Source organism: Lepus europaeus, chromosome 5, assembly GCF_033115175.1.
Source record: "Lepus europaeus isolate LE1 chromosome 5, mLepTim1.pri, whole genome shotgun sequence".
Lineage (NCBI taxonomy): Eukaryota > Metazoa > Chordata > Mammalia > Lagomorpha > Leporidae > Lepus > Lepus europaeus.
Window position 1 is genome coordinate 53,468,406 of NC_084831.1, and position 17,331 is coordinate 53,485,736.

Genomic DNA, 17,331 nt, shown 5'->3' on the forward strand with positions numbered 1-17,331 from the left:
CCCAACGGTAATCACATTAAAGAGAATGGAAGAGTGTCACGTTATGATCTACAGAATGAAACTATTAAAATGTGCAGTGAAATCCATGATGGATCTTATCTCGGTTTCGAACTTCGGACCAATCAATACCCATCAGGTGTGCTGTTTCTTCCTGGAGTAAATGAGATAAGGTACAAGCTAGCAGACAAGCACGCTAGGTTTGTTTTTCCCTTCAACTAAATGAGAAGAAAATAATAATCCCCACAGGTACCCTTAGAATATCTGATGTTGTGCCAGAGGATCTAGAAAACACAGAGGAGGAGAGAACGGGAACAAAAAGGGCTGAGTAGGTCCGACCAGGGCTTCCATTAACGTCCTCCTTCAATTCCCTTCATCTGGAGTCTCGCCCTCGGTCCAGCCCTCCCGCCACACCTGTGCAGCCGGTTAGTGCCGGCGGCGCCCACCGCGCGGCCTGCCTTCTGCCCACTCTGCCCCCAAGCTCTGGAAGTCTCCGCGGCCCCGCCAACCTCACCTGCCCCACGCGGCGCGGTGAACTGCCCGCCCCAAGTGCCCGGAGCCAGCCGGCCGGCGTCCATCCTCCCGTCCGCCCGGCCCCGCCCCTGCCGGGGAGGGTCGGGGCGAGGGGAGGACCTGCAGGTGAGGCGCGGTCGCCCTGGGCCTCGCACTTCCGCCCAGGTGAGGGAGGGCCGATGCCGAGCCCTCCCGCCCCAGGCTCCCACCCGCGCCTCCGCCGGACCAGGTAAACGCGTGGGGGCCCGACAGGCGGCCGCGCGGCGCGCCCCGAGTGTCCCCGCGCCGGTGGCCCCTAGACCGCCTTCCCTGCCCCGCGCGCGCTCGGCTCGCCAGGCTGGAGGCGGAGGGCGCCCCGGAGCTCCGAGGGGCCCAGCAGCGGCTGGCTCGGGAGGCGAGGCGGGGACGCCGCCTTCTCGCGTCGGGCCCGGCGACCCCACCGTGGTCCTCGCCCCGGTGCGCAGGGCCCGGCGGAGGCCGCCGGCCGGGGAGCCGCCCAGCCTCCGCAGGCCCTCGCGGCCTCCAGGCTCGGCCCACCGGTGCCCGGGAAGGGCACGGACGAGGCTCGGCTCTCAACTTGCGTGCCTCCGCTCCCCTGCCCCCAGAGCTGGGCGGAGCGTGTCCTCCACCGGTGCCCCGGGCCGGCGTGAGCAGGTGGCGGCCGCCTCAGCAGCCCGAGGAGGTCGGGGTGCTCAGCCCCGGGCTCCCGGGGCCACTCGGTCGCAGCCTGGTGGGTTCCCCGGGCCGCTGTGGCTCCGGAGCTGGCAGGACCTGGTGGAGAGTCCTCTGGGGACATGGCTGGATTCGTGTCCCACGTCCAGCTCAGGAAAGCATTGGCAGACCCTTCCCACCGTGCCGGCCGCCGGCGGGCCGAATCGGCCTCCCGCTGGGGTGTTCTCTGGGCACTGTGTCCGGCCTCCGGACGGAGACCTGCGTTGCCGGTTTACCGGTCTGTGCCTGCCGGTGACAGGGTGCTCCTGCCGGAGCCTTATTTCCCGAGGTTGCTTCCTGATCGCATTTACGGTCTAGCCTTGGGCAGGCGCGCCGCAAATGTTGCTTAGACGGGCGAACCGGCCTTTTAGGGACCTCTACGGAACGCGTCAGTCCCACCGAGCTGGACGGGCCACATTCTAGACCGGCTGAACGCCTATTGGCTGCAGACTCATTGACACATGTGTTCCAGAGGGCAGCCGGGGAGGCCTGGGAGCGGGAAACTCCAGGCTGTTTTGCTGCCGCGTTAGAAAGTGTTAGGTGACGTCGTTGACTTTTAGCTAAAATGATCTTGGGTGCTTGTAGGGCCCTGGCAGGCTTTAGAAGGATCATTTAACATTTTACGTAATTAGAAACTTAATATGGAAGCGGAAGGTACCAGCGGGTGGAATTTCTGAAATGAGTTCTGAAGAGATTTGTCCTTACTGCTTTAGATCCTGTTAGTGGTCACATAAAATGGGTCTGTCATCAGAAAAATAGGTTTGTTTCAAGTTGAGAAGAAATCGTATTACACCCTTGTCTGTGTTTAACGATGCCTTGATAAGTCCATGTATTATTATTGTTATTTTTTTGGACAGGCAGAGTGGATAGTGAGAGAGAGAGACAGAGAGAAAGGTCTTCCTTTTTGCCGTTGGTTCACCTTCCAATGGCCGCTGCGGCCGCGCATAGCGCTGATCCGAAGCCAGGAGCCAGGTGTTTCCTCCTGGTCTCCCATGCGGGTGCAGGGCCCAAGCACTTGGGCCATCCTCCACTGCCTTCCCGGGCCATAGCAGAGAGCTGGCCTGAAAGAGGGGCAACCGGGATAGAATCCGGCGCCCCAACCGGGACTAGAACCCGGTGTGCCGGCGCCGCAAGGTGGAGGATTAGCCTGTTAAGCCACGGCGCCGGCCCATGTATTAATATTTTATAACCATAAAGCTAATAGTCATTGTAAAAAAATTGGAGAGAATTTAAAAAACAGAAATGCATCCACCTGTTATTTGAGAAACACTAACAACAATTTCCTTCAATTTAACTTTTAAAAAAGTTAGAAAAATCTGTATTTTCATATAGTGAATTCACTTTTAGAACCTTGTTATTCTGAGACCATGGCTCAAGATTTCCTGATCCTTACTGTTGTATTTTTTTTACTTACAGCATTTAATAATTATTCATACGTTGAACTGCCAAGTGGTCTAAAGTAAATAACTTGCTTTGTTAAAGTTGAACAAAAATTCATTAGGTTGGGGGAACCACAGAGGGGTTTCTTTTGTTTAAGACTTTGCTTATACTGGTGGTGGAGTAAGTTTTTATTTTTTTTTATTTTTTTTTTTTTTAATTTTAGAAGCAGAACTATTATACCTCCACATTAGAAAATGCATGATATATAGAAATGTTTTCTCATTTGGGTTTCTGTGTAGATGCAGTGCTTTTTTTTTTTTTTTTTTTTAAGCCTCCATCAGGTGTTCTAATGCAAATGGAGAGAAATTTAGTGACTGCCAATACTTTTGCTTTTAATCTGTGGGATAGATTGAAAGTGGATGGCGAACCTACGTGTGTGTGTGTGTGTGTGTGTATACAACTGTGCAGCCTGTTCAGTTTGGAAACATGGAATTGGGTGTATTTACTGTATAACTTTTGTCAAGTCATTTGAGTCTGGTCCTCTGTTTTCTCACTTGTAAATGATCTGCCTCACCGAGATTTGGAGAGGTTGGAAAGAAGGAAGTTTCCACTGTGTTTTGCAATCTGAATGCTGTTATTCCCCCACTCTTTGCTCTACTCTGCTGTTTAATTCTGATAAGATTGTGGAGGTCTGCTTTTTTTTTTTTTTTTTCACTGAGAAGAATTCTAGTTTGTGTTTTCACTCTGATAGTTACTTTTTTTTTTTTTTTAAGATTTATTTATTTATTTGAAAGAGTTACACAGAGAGAAGGAGAGGCAGCGAAAGAGGCCTTCCATCTGCTGGTTCACTCCCCAATTGGCTGCATCCACCAGAGCTGCACCGATCTGAAGTGAGGAGCCAGGAGCTTCTTCTGTGTCTCCTACGCAGTTATGTGGGCCCAGAGCCTTGAGGCATCTTCTGCAGGATGGCTTTGCTTGCTATGCCACAGCGCTGGCCCCATCTGATAGTTACTTTGATAAAAGACATAGAGACTCAATGAACTGGTAAAGAAGATCACTGAAAACACTAAACAGGGATCTTTCTGAAAACTTTTCTGTCATACATATGTGACCATTAGGTAAGGGCTAGTTGGGATTCAGATATGCTCAAAATGTGAAATATATACCAGATTTTGAAGAGTTAACCTAGGGGCCAGCACTGTGCCACCATTACCTGGTACTCTGCTTCCAATATTGCTCTCTGCTATGGCCTGGGAAAGCAGTAGAAGGTGGCCCAACTCTCTGGGTCCCTACACCCATGTGGGAGACCAGAGGAAACTCCTGGCTCCTGGCTTTGGATCTGCCCAGCTCCAGCCAGTGTGACCATTTGAGGAGTGAACAAGCAGATGGAAGACCTCTCTCTGCCTCTGCCTCTGCCACTCTGCCTTTCAAATACATAAATAAATTTTTTTAAAAAGGAATTAATATATAAAAAAATTCAAAACATCTCAGTTTTTAACTTATTTGTACATTGAAATGATAGTTTGTATTTACTGGATTAAATAAAATAAATTGTAAGTGGAACATCCATAATCAAAAATCTGGAATGCTGCACAATCCAAAACTTTTAAGTGCTGACATGATACTGCAAGTGGAAAATTCCATTTCTGAGTTGCTGTCAAAATGTAGGCACACTAAAAATATGGTATAAAATTACATTCAAGCAATGTGTAAAAAGTGTATATGAAATATAAATGAATTTAATATTTGGATTTGGGTCTAAATACTAAATACATCTCCGAAGTATCTCATTAAGTATATGAAAATATTCCAAAATCTGAACAAAATTCAAAATCTGAAACACTTCTAGTCTCCGGCATTTCAGATGTTCAACCTATATTAAAATATTTTACCAGTTTATTTTTACCTTTTTTTTTAAATGAGGCTATTGGAAAATTTAAAACTATGCATGTGGTTCACATATTTCTGTTGGATGGCTCTGGAATATGATTCAGTTTGAATTTGTCCTTTTTAAAATTTATTTGAAAGAGTTAGAGGGAGAGCTGGAGAGAGAGCTTCCATCCACTAGTTTACTCCCCACATGGTTGTAACGGCCAAGGCTGGGCCAGGCCTGAACCAGGAGTCAGGAACTCTCTATCTCCCACATGTGTGGTTGGGTCCCCAACACTAAGGCCACTTTCAGCTGCTTTCCTGGGTACATTAGCAGGGAGCTGGATCTGAAGTGGATCAGCAGAGACTTGAACTGGTGCTCATATGGGATGCTGCTGTTATAGGCAATGGTTTAACTAGCTGTGCCACAATGCCAGCCTGAGTATATTTATTCTAAAGAGGGTTTAGTTTGCTAAAGCACTTACACTCTAGTTTTGTTGTTGTTATTTTGTAAAATTTATTTATTTGAAAGACACAATTACAGAGAGAGAGAGAGAGGTCTTCCATCTGCTGGTTCACTCCTCAAATGGCTGCAGTGGCCAGAGTTGGGCATATCAGAAGCCAGGAGTTTCTTTTAGGTCTTCCACATGGGTGCAGGGGCCCAAGCACTTGGGCCATCTTCCACTGCTTTCCCAGGCCATAGCAAAGAGCTGGGTCAGAAGAGGAACAGCCGAGACTAGAACTGGCACCCATATGGGATGCTGGCGCCTCAGGCAGAGGCTTAGCCCACTAGGCTTCAGTGCTAGTCCCAAGGACACAGAGCTGGAACTGGGGATAGAACCCAGATCTCTATCATTTCAAAGATCCTAGGCTATAGCATCTCTCATATTTCAAGAATTGGGTATTAAGATGTTATTGAAGAGTATCAATGCCCATGTCACCAGTGGGGCTTGCTACATGATCAGAGTGCCATAAGTGTGCAGATTACCCAGATTTGTTTATTTGTTGCTCAATGGAGAAAATTGCTACCTATGAATACAGAAGCATATCATAGAGTAGTTTAACCTTGTTCATACAAAAATGTCTAGTTACAAGGAGAGTATTGATATGCATTGGTTAACTTTGACTAGTTCAATGAGAACATTAATATTTTGCTCACTGAGTTAGTCTGGAAAATTGACTCAGTTTTGAGTTCTGATTCTGAGTTCGACATAGTATCTTTCAACATTGATTTCAGTATTTTCTTGATGGTGTCAGGTAGACTTAAGTATCGCCTATTACTTTGGCATATAGCCCGAAAATGTTAGGATTGTTGTGGAATTTATATGTCTGTTTCTCAAATTCCAGAGATACAGTGATGTAGTTAAAAAATAGTTTATACCTGAGAGCTTTAGAAAAGCTTTGGTTACTTGGTAGGCAAATGTATTGGTGTGCCAGTGGAGAGCCAGCATTGTTCTTTGGCTGGGAGAGTTTTTTATTTAATCAGTACTTAGTAACTGCTGAGCTCTGAGGACAAAAGAATTAGAAACATTCTGAGCTTTACAATGCAAAAGAAGCAGTAGAAGCTTAGACTTCAATGTTTGAATAGCTTCTGAAATCAGGACTTTATTTACACTTAATAGCTCCTTGAGTCTTCAAATTCCCTGGTTCTTTGAACCCTGGGAAATTCCCTCTGGGGCCTTATGTGCAGTCTAATTGTGATCTGCATGTGCAGTTAGAAGCTGAGTACCTGTACTCTCCCAAAGAGATCTCCAATGATCTAAAATTTTGAGATAGACATGTCAGGTGTCTTGTTAAGTCAGTAGCAGTTACATTCTTGTTAGCTCCTGGGAGTCTGGAAAGTGTGTTTTCCAGGGTCTTTAATTTATTTTAATTCTTTATCTGAGGAGGTTAATAAATCTTTTCAATAAGTTTATTTCAACCAGAAATTTAAATTGAATTAAATTTCTATCTATATCAGCCTTTTTTCAAATATTCCATTAACTGGTGGTGGCTGAGGACATGGGTTTTAAGAAAGCCACAATATTATAATAATTTCCTTCAGTCAAATCCTATAGTGAACCAGATATGAAAAATTCATAGCCTGGACTCTCTTGATCAATGATGGTGTGGAAGCTGCTGAGTGTAATAAACTTCTTGTTTTCTGGAAGCTATGTGACCATGGGGGTGATAGTATACATGGCATTTTAATGTCTAGGCTATGACTGATCATGGGTGACCTTTCGGTGACAAGTTTGACTCAGCTTTACCATGTTTATACAAACTTGAAATTCCATTCTATAACCCCTGTTAGTTTCTTTGCTAAATAGGTCAATTTTGTTTGGCTGAACATTTCCTGACTATAAGTGAGACCAGGTTTCACTTAGCCTGTGTAGTGCTTGCTGGATGTTCAGTTGTAGAGTTGTTTGCATTTTTTCCTTCCCTGGTCATATACCCTTAGAGCTTTAGTTCCATTCCCTACATATTACCTAAAACCATGGAGTTGTAATATCCCAGGTGCTTTGTTGATATAGTTTAGCTTTATTAAAAATGAGTTAGAGGAGCTGGCATTGTGGCACAGTGTGGCCACTTGTGATACTGGCATCAAATATCAGAGCCCAGTTTGAGTCCCACCTGCTCCACTTAATATCCAGCTCCTTACTAACGTGTCTCGGAAGTGGCAGATGAATGTCCAAGTACTTGGGTCTCTGCCACCCACCTCTGAGACCCATATGGAGTTCCAGGTTCCTAACTTCGGTCTGGCCTAGCTCTGTCCTTTGGGGCCATTTGGGGAGTAAACCAGCAGATGATAAATTCTCTCTCTCTCTCTCACTCTCTCACTTTTAGTCACTCTGCCTGTCAAATAAATAAATGTCTGAAAAATGAGTCAGATGGTTGGACATTTAACCTTTTACCAAGGGGCACTCTACTACTATGATTTCTAAAATGTGCAGGATGATCCATTAGGAAGATGAGGAGAAGCCAGCAAAATTTCATTTGTAAATCTTTCTCTTACTTTAATTTAGTTTCTGTATTGTGTATCTTTTAAAACACATATGATGTTAGTATAGTTTATGTTTATATTTACGATGATAAAAAATAAATTGAAGTATGTGTTCAACATATTTTCACTGATAGGAATGTATGTTTTAAAAAAAGTTTGAAGACCATTAATGTACACTGTTATCAGAATTATGTTCTTATTTTTTATTTAAAAATGTTTTTATTTATTTATTTGAAAGGCAGAGTTGGTGGAGGGGTTGGGGAGGAGAGAGAGAGAGAGAGAGCTTCCATCTGCTGGTTCAAGGCCTTAACTGCCAGACCTGGGCCAGGCCAAGGCCAGGAGCTTTCTCTGGGTCTCGCACATGGATGCAGGGGCCTAAGCACTTGGGCCATCTTCTGCTGCTTTCCCAAGCCATTTGCAAGGAACTGGATTGGAAGTTGAGCAGCTGGGACTCCATCTTATGCCCACATGAGATGCTGGCCTGTCAGGCTACTGTTTTACCCTGCTTCACCATAGTGAAGTGGTAGTGAAAGATTAGATCATCTGTGGTGAAAGACTAGGCCAAAATGGTGTTTTTAAAATAGAAATCTGGGGGCCAGTGCTGTGACGTAGCAAGTAAAGGCACTGCCTGCAGTGCCAGCATCCCTTATGGGTGCCAGTTCAAGTTCCAGCTACTCCACTTCCAATCCAGCTCTCTGCTATGGCCCAGGAAAGCAATGGAAGATGGCACAAGTGCTTGGGCCCCTGCAACTGACGGAGGCAGGCATACAGGTTAAAATTGATCAGTTTGTGAACTGGAAGACCACACCTTCACCATGCCCCTACCTGATGCCTTTGCCACGCCCCTGTGTGGCCTGATTCCCCTACCTGGCCACACCAGCGTGCCCACCAGCCAATCAGGTTAATTAACCACTCCCCTTTGGAAGTGGGTTAAAAGCCGGGCCACAGTGTGGCCTGGCCTGCTCTTTTACCCTGTCCTCTTGCTAGGAAGGGGGCTTGCTATAGCCCTGCGCCTCCAGGGTGCATGGCCTTCGGGCCATGTGCCCTAGGCTTCCTGGCCTGGATGCTCTTCCACGTGGCTGGTTCCTGATGCTAGGTATGAAACCCCATTAACTTCTCTCTCTCAAATAAAGCTCTCACTCTCCTATGCATCTTTCTCACTAAATAAAAGCTTAAAACATACCATGCTGCTTCGTTTATCTGTGCTGGTATTTAGAATTCTCTAAATATTAGGCAAGAACCCTCTCGGGCTTATTAATATCAGGGATTTAGTAATAAGCCCGTGGTGAAATTGTAAGGCACCCCAAATTCCGGTAGTACATGTGGCACCCTGGATAGTATTTCTAGGGAACTTTAAAGGGCCACATTTTAGCATAGATTTTAGGGGGTCTTGTCCGATTTCACAACCACGTGGGAAACCCAGAAGTTTCTGGCTGCTGGTTCCTGTCTTCCCATCAGCCCAGCTCTGGCCATTGTGGCCATTTGGGGAGTGAACCAGCAAATGGAAGATATCTTTCTGCCTCTGCCTCTCTGTAACTCTGCCTTTCACATAAGTAAATCTTAAAAAATAAATAAATGAATTTTTAAAAGCCCCACAAAAATCTGGACTCAATATGTCCTTACTTAAAATCCTGTATTTACTTCCTGTGGCCTATGGAATAAAGACCAGTGTGCTTAGTAGTATTTACAAGACCCTGTCAAACCATCTGTGGTGAAAGTTAGGAGTTCCCCCTTCCCTGGTGTTTCAAGGACTGATATTTCCCCCAAATAAATAACTAGAAAAATGAAATTTTAAAAAGATACACAAAACATAAGGTCAGGTTTTTTTTTTTTTTAAGTAAGTATAATGGATGCATTTTATTCAGCTATATTGCAGGAAAGTTTCTAAATTTCTCAATTTCCATACTTAGCTCTTTGAGGGTCAGTTCTCAGTCTGCAGGCCACACTTGTGGTAATACTGGTCTAAATGACTTTTTTCTCCTTTCTGCTGTAGCTACAAAACTACTGGGTGGTTTAGAACTAGTTGTTTTTGCAGAAAGTCTTGTTCTATATTTGTTTGCAGTGATTCTTAAGTTATGGCTTCTGGGATGGTAGGGTGACTTGTTAGAAATGTGTGTTATCAAGGCCTACTTAGTCCTCTTGATAACAAGCGTGTTTTTTCAGATTCTGCAAGTGATTCTGAATTGCATGCTGAAGTTTGGAAACACTGATCTAGAGTAGCCCCATACAAGAGTACTTCAAAAAGTTCACAGAATGTGTGCCAATTGAATCTTGGCTGCTTCACTTTCAATCCAGCTCCCTGCTAATGTGCCTGAGAAAGCAGTGGAAGATGGCTCATTTTTTGGGCCCCTGCACCCACGTGGGAGACCCGGATGAAGCTCCTGGCTCCTTGCTTCTGTCTGGCCCAGCCCTCGCTGTTCAGACATTTGGGTAGTGAACCAGCGGTTGGAAGATCTCTCTCTGCCTTTCAAATAAATCAGTAAATCTTTAAAAAAAAATTCCATGGAAAATGGAATGAAAAGTTGATCTTGGTAAAAAATGTTTTAAATCTATGCATTTTTAATACCCATTTTCCATGAACTTCTTGAAGACTTCTGTATGTTATTCAAACAGAGACACTTTTGATGGTACTGGTTAGACTGCAATTTGATATCTCTCTTGTGCTCTCATTAGGCTAGCTTATCCATCCTATCTTTCTGTTGCTATTATTTTTTAATTATAAAATTAATACATAAGGCCGGCGCCGCGGCTCAACAGGCTAATCCTCCGCCTTGCGGCTCCAGCACACTGGGTTCTAGTCCCGGTCGGGGCACTGATCCTGTCCCGGTTGCCCCTCTTCCAGGCCAGCTCTCTGCTGTGGCCAGGGAGTGCAGTGGAGGATGGCCCAAGTGCTTGGGCCCTGCACCCCGTGGGAGACCAGGAGAAGCACCTGGCTCCTGCCATCGGATCAGCGCGGTGCGCCGGCCGCAGCGCGCCTACCGCGGCGGCCATTGGAGGGTGAACCAACGGCAAAGGAAGACCTTTCTCTCTCTCTCTCACTGTCCACTCTGCCTGTCAAAAAATAAATAAATAAATAAAAAATAAAAAAAGAAGAAAAAAATTAATACATAAATAAAATTTAAACAACACTCACCAATATCTATGAAGAGTCTAATTTGTAAAGTCCAATTTTTTAAATGTCTCTGTCCTGATTTCTACTTTTTAGGAAAAATCACCATTATTAAATTGACGTTCCTTCCAAACCCTTTCCAGAAACCTACACACACACACGCACGTTTTCTTCTTACAAAGATGTGAATATAATCCACATGTCCTGAAAGTCCCTGTGTATATTGGATAACATCCGCATGTTAACACGAGGGGTGGGATTGTCAAGGCACACTCTCAAGAATGCGACTTCTTACCCAACTGCAGACCTTCCTCATGATCAGAGGCCACAGGCGGGAGCAGTCCTTCCACAGGGAGCTCCTCGCTAGCAGGCACAGCTTTCTGCGTCACTGCTCTCCACATTCAGACATATTTGTGTTATGAACATGCCTAAACTACGTGGTTACATGTAGATTGACGTGAAGCCATTTATAAATGTGTTTCTGACAGTTTTACTGCACTTCTTGATCTGATTGCAGAAGTAAAGTTTGACTTCAGGACACACTTCTTATTTCAGGTCAACAAGTTCTGCATGTTACTCACAGGGAGATTTTCCCCTGTCGGAAGCTTTTTCTGTTGTGGGTCTCTAGTTCTCTGCACCGTTATGCGGTAGGTAGTGTCTGTGATCATCTCTTGTCTTCCAGCCAGCCATACCCCCCAAGTCCATACATCCTGAGATTATTTACTGAAAGCACTCAGACAGACCAGATACACCCTGACATTTTAAAATAAGGCACTCTCTGTTCCCTGTTAAAAACCGTTAGTAAGCTGTTTGTGGGAAGTCTGCCTTCTTGCAGGGATCTCTCAAGCTGAAGAAATGAGCAGCAGGCTTGGTGTTAACCATTTCCTCCTTTCTTTTCAGTACATTCAGACCTACTTTGTTATTTAATGCCTGATTACTTCTGATAGTTTAATTTCCAGGAGTTTTGCTATTAAAAACAACATAATAAATACTCATGTATACACACCTTTGTGCCCATTTGTAAGTACTTTAAAAATTTTTTTCACTTATTTGGGGCTAGTGCTGTGGCACAGTGGGTTAAGCAGCTGCCTGCAGTGCTGGCATCTTATATGGGTGTTGGCTCGAGTCCTGGCTGCTCCACTTCTGATCCAGCTCCCTGCTAATGCACCTGGGAAAGCAGTGGAGGATGGCCCAAGTGCTTGGGCCCCTGTACCATGTAGAAGACCTAGAAGAAGCTCCTGGCTTTGGCCTGCCCCAGCCCTGGCCATTGTGGCCATTTGGGGAGTGAACCAGCAGATGGAAGACTTCTCTCTGTCTCTCCCTGCCTCTCTCTCTAACTCTGCCTTTCAAATCTAAAAATACTTGATTTACTTACTTATATTTGCTTAAAAGAATAACAGAGAGAGAGGGAGGGAGGAAACAGGGAGGGGGAGAGATCGAGATCACCTATCTGCTGGCTCATTCCCTAAATACCTGAAATTGCCTAGCTGTAGCCAGGAGCAAGGAATTCTGATTCTCCCATGTGGGTGTCAGGGACCCATGTACTTGACCTGCTGCTTCCCAGGGTGTGTATTAGCAAGAAGCTAGATTGGAAGTGGAACTGGAACTCAAACCCAGCAACTTTGATATGGGGTGCAGGCGTCCTAAGTGTGGCTTAATCATTATGCCACATATCCACTCCTTGAAAGTATTTTTATAGGAGTTATGCTCTGAAGTTCTGAGTAAAAGAGAATGTAACTGTAATAGATGTTTATATATGTAAAGAAATTGCTATGTTGGCCTCCTAAAAGATTATGCAGACTAATACTTCTGTTTTTCCATGATGTCTGGAGTATAGGCTGTTAATTTTTATTTTTAAAGACTTCTTTTTATTTATTTGAAAAAATGAGTTAACAGGGGAGGGGGACGAGAAGATCTTCTATGCACTGGTTCAATCCCCAATGACCACAATATCTGGGGCTGGGCCATGTAGAAGCCAGGAGCTTCATCCACGTCTCCCACATGGGTGACAGGGGCCCAAGTACTTGGGCCATTCTCTGCTGCTTTCCCAGGCAGATTAGCATGAGCTGGATTGGAAGTGGAGCCGCCAGTACTCAAACCAGCACCTGTATGGGATGCTGCCATCCCAGATGGCGGCTTTACACTCTACGTTACAATGCCAACCAGTTATTGATCTTTAATAGTAACTATCATTAACACTTGACAGTAAAAAATGGCATTTTACCATTGAGCCTTCATTCTTTTATTTAGAGATGTTGATGTATTAATAACCGTCGAGATGTTCTGGTTGATCGATTGGGCTGTGCACTGCTGTGACTCTGAGTGCCCTTCTGTTACTTGCAGTCACCTGTCAGTAGGTACTTGTGATGTTGCATAGCTGAGATGCTGAGTCTATTAGGAGTGTTCTGAGATGCTCACTTCGGTGGTCGCTACCACTGAATCTTGTGAACATTTGGGTGGAGTACTTGAACCTTTTATCAGTGCCAGTGGTGTCCCTTATTGAATTTTTATTATGCTTTCTTAATGACCTTGAATTTGAAGATGAAGCCACTATATCCAAGAAATTTTGATTATATAATACTCAATTATTATTATTTTTTTTGACAGGCAGAGTGGACAGTGAGAGAGAGAGAGACAGAGAGAAAGGTCTTCCTTTTGCCGTTGGTTCACCCTCCAATGGCCGCTGCGGTAGGCGCGCTGCAGCCGGCGCACCGCGCTGATCCGATGGCAGGAGCCAGGTACTTCTCCTGGTCTCCCATGGGGTGCAGGGCCCAAGCACTTGGGCCATCCTCCACTGCACTCCCTGGCCACAGCAGAGAGCTGGCCTGGAAGAGGGGCAACCGGGACAGGATCGGTGCCCCGACCGGGACTAGAACCCGGTGTGCTGGCGCCGCAAGGTGGAGGATTAGCCTGTTGAGCCGCGGCGCCGGCCATATACTTAATTATTTCTTTTATGGTTCATTACAACAGTGTATCACTAGTAAAAATGATCAGTGTGAATGTGTCATTTTGGTCCTAGCAAAAGGTTTTGCTGGCTTTTTGAGTTTTGATAACATTACATTTTAGGCTAACTTGAGCCAATCACTGCAATTAAAATTATCCATAAAGAATGCCAGCTTGGGCAGTTTCCTTCTGGAGAGTCACATAAATCTTAGGAGTCATTTGTTAGCTTGGATATTTTTCTTTTTGAAAATCTCCTCCAAAATCTCAATTTGTTAATTAGGATATTCTTCTCCAGATCAGAATCATTTAAAAAAAAACTATTAAATTTTATTTTTCACACGTAAAAATATGCCAATTTAAAGTGTCTAATTCAGTGACTTTTGGCACATGTATATATATCTGTGTAACAGTAGCACATTGAGATACTGGAACATTTCTCTTACCCCAAAAAGCTCCTTTGAACCCCTTCCCAGTGGGGGAGGGAGGAAAATTATCTTTTTCTTTTAACTTCCAAGTTTTCAGTTGAGGCCTTTATAATAATAGGTGGATTAAAAAGAGAAGAGCACATATATTTATTTAAGATTTTTTGTGACACTGCTTTCATAAGGCAATAAAAACCTGAAGATGGTTAAACCTAAATGTTTTTGTACTAGATATGGTGAAGAATAGAAAATTATAGATAGACATGATAGGGCAAAGAGACATTTGGGCTAAGAGTGTTAAATAGAGGGAAACAGCGAAGCCTGCTTCTTCAGGTTTCCCCTGTATCCCTCTGTCTCTGGAGAGAAGGATGCCCCTGTCCCCTGGGAAAGGGAAGTGTGTCCCATGAAGACGGCCTACAGCTGGGGAAGTCTCCCCTCTACCTCCTGTTTCTCAAATTCCTTTCAGCATAAATAGCTAACATGCCAGCATGTCATATTTTGGAGTAGCCTGTTCTGTCACTGGCAACTCCCCTGCCCCCTGTGCCAGGCAATCTAATCTGTAATTACAGGTTAGCTTTGTCATTTATTTTGGTGCAAAAATACTGAAATCCATACATAGTGTTTTTTTTTTTTTTTTAGATTTATTTTTATTTATTTGAAACAGTTACAGAGAGAGGTAGAGACAGAGAAAGAGGTCTTCCATCCGCTGGTTCACTCCCCAGATGGCCACAATGGCTGGAGCTGCGCTGATCTGAAGCCAGGAGCCAGGAGCTTCCTCCGGGTCTCCCACATGGGTGCAGGGACCCAAGGACTTGGGCCATCTTCTATTGCTATCCCAGGCCATAGCAGAGAGCTGGATTGGAAGTGGAGTAGCCGGGACTAGAACTGGCACCCATATGGGATGCTGGCGCTTCAGGCCAGGATGTTAACCCGCTGCGCCACAGCGCCGGCCCCCATACATAGTTTTGTGTAACACACATTTCTATTAACTTTTTGAAGGCAGTGTTTGCTATTTTTGAGATTTATCCTTGCGTGTTTCAATATTTTTTTCCTTTTTAATTCTGAAGGTTATATAGGAGAACTTCAAAAGTTTCATGGAAAAGTTGAATTAAAAGATAAAAATAAAAAATATAAATTTCATTTTTTTCAACATAAGCACCATCAAATTCAAAAGACTTCTGTAAGTGCTGATGCCAACCATTTAGTCCATCTCTGAAGAACTGAGGGTCCTGGAAATTTAATCACACAGATGCACTATTAACTGGATCAAAATCAATGCCTTTGAAATATATCTCAAGATTAGGAAACAAAAAGATGTCAGAAGGAGTCAAATTATGACTTTAAGGTGGATGCCCAATGATTTTCCTTGAAACGTTTGCAAAATTTCCCTTGTTTGATGAGCAGAATGAGCAAGAGTGTTGCCCTAGTGGAGAAGGACTCTCATGGAAAGCTCTCCTGCTACAGCTTCTAACTTTCTCAAACACTCTCCTAGTAAACAGGTGTCATTTGCTCTTTGGCCTCCAGAAAGTCAATGGGCAAAATTCCTGGAGAATTCCAAGAAACTGGTGTCATGAGCTTTGTGTGTTACCAGGCTGTTTTTTCTTTGCACCCCTTTGGCCTCTTGGTAGCCGTTGCTTTTACTGTGCTTTGTCTTCAGGATCATACTAGTAAAGTCATGTTTCATGTACTGTTCCACTTCTTCAAAGAAATGCTTTAGGGCCTTGATCTTGATTCCATTTGTTTCAAATTTCTATTGAAAGCTCTGTTGCTGTCTGCAACTGATCTGGATAGTGCCATTTTGTTACTAATTTAGTGAAAGTTTGCTCCACTTTAATTTTTCAGTCAGAATTGTATAAACTGAACCAATGGAAGTTTCTTTTCTTTTCCTTTTTAAAGATTTATTTATTTGAAAGTCAGGAGTTAGAGAGAGAGAATGAATGAATGAATATCTTCCATCTGCTGGTTCGTTCCCCAAGTGGTGCAATGGCCAAAGCCAGGAGCTTCTTCTAGGTCTCCTACATGGTGCAGGGACCCAAGCACTTGGACCATGTTCTGCAGCTTTCCCTGGCACATTAGCAGGGAACTGGATTGGAAGTGGGACAGCTGGGACTCGAGATAGCACCCAACTGGGGTGGTGGTGCTGCAGACTGGGGCTTTAACCCATTGTGTCACAGTACGGGTCCCCTGTACAGGTCTTTTTGTAGATATATTTTAATTTTTCTTGGGTAACTATTTATTAGTGGAAGTGCTAGGTCATAAATAAATGTATTTTGTTTTAAAGATTTATTTATTTATTTGAAGGGCAGAGTTAGAGGCAGGCAGAGAGAGAGAAAGAGAGATCTTCCATCCGCTGGTTCACTCCCCAGATGGCTGTAATGGCTGGAGCTGGACCACTCTGAAGCCAGGAGCGAGGCGCATCTTCCGAGTCTCCCAGATGGATGCAGGGCCCCAAGGACTTGGACCATCTTTTACTGCTTTCCCAGGCCATAGGAGTGAGCTGGATCGGAAGTGGAGTGGAGGGGACTCGAACTGGTGCCTCTATGGGATGCCAACATTGTAGGTGATGGCTTTACCCACTACACCACAGTGCAGGCCCCAGCAAATGTATTTTTAACTTTGTGAGAAATGGCCAAACAATTTTCCAAAGTGGTTGTGCTGGTTTACATTCCTACTAGTGACATATGATAATTGAGTTGCTTCACAGCCTCATCAGCAGTGTAGTCTGTGGTTTTTTTTATTTTTTTATTTTTTAATTTTAGGTCTCATATTGGGTATGTAGTGGGATCTCCTTGTGATTTAATTTACATTTCTCCGAGTGTAGTCTTTTCATGAAGAATGTTCCCAAGATTGTCTTTAATTTTGAACTGTAGACACATACCACTAATGGAAAATCATCTTTTGTATTTTTAAAATTTTCTATAGGTTCTTTAAAAGTGATTGAAGAGAACAATTCAAAATGCCTGAAAATCCTGCTACAGGTAAGCCAGATACATACTTTTATCATTTAATTATTCAGAAATGGAATGAAAGATGGGATTTAACTTGTACTCTGATTATCCTCCTTCAAGATAAACTGCAGGTCCTGCAGGTCCTTGATCGCCTGAAAATGAAATTGCAGGAGAAGGGTGACACGTCTCAGAATGAGAAGTTATCTATGTTTTGTGAGACACTAAGGAGCCCTCTCTTCAACCAGATCCTCACACTTCAGCAGTCCATCAAGCAACTGAAGGGACAAGTGAGTCACGCATCAGGGTTTATGTTGATGGACTCGAACCAGCAAGGAAAGGTCCTAGTAGGAGATAGAGACAACCTGTCTCTAAAGGCTCTTAGTGCAGCAAGATGTTACTGAGACCTGGAACCCATCGGTAGCATTTGCATGAATAGTTTAAAACTGTTGAGAATAA

The 17,331-nt window shown here is 44.2% G+C and overlaps 1 protein-coding gene across 9 annotated transcripts in view; it reads left to right on the forward strand.

The window, feature by feature from the left end:
• Positions 1 to 617: 617 nt before the first annotated feature.
• Positions 618 to 17,331, forward strand: part of PATJ (PATJ crumbs cell polarity complex component) — a 445,385-nt gene continuing 428,671 nt past the window's right edge. For 7 of the 9 annotated variants that reach the window (XM_062191441.1, XM_062191445.1, XM_062191444.1 and 4 more), the window contains exons 1-3: positions 652 to 739; positions 16,850 to 16,905; positions 16,996 to 17,162. In XM_062191441.1, coding sequence (XP_062047425.1) covers positions 16,884 to 16,905; positions 16,996 to 17,162 — 189 coding nt within the window. In that variant the 5' untranslated portion in view covers positions 652 to 739; positions 16,850 to 16,883. The other 2 variants (XM_062191443.1, XM_062191442.1) reach the window with 2 other exon arrangements.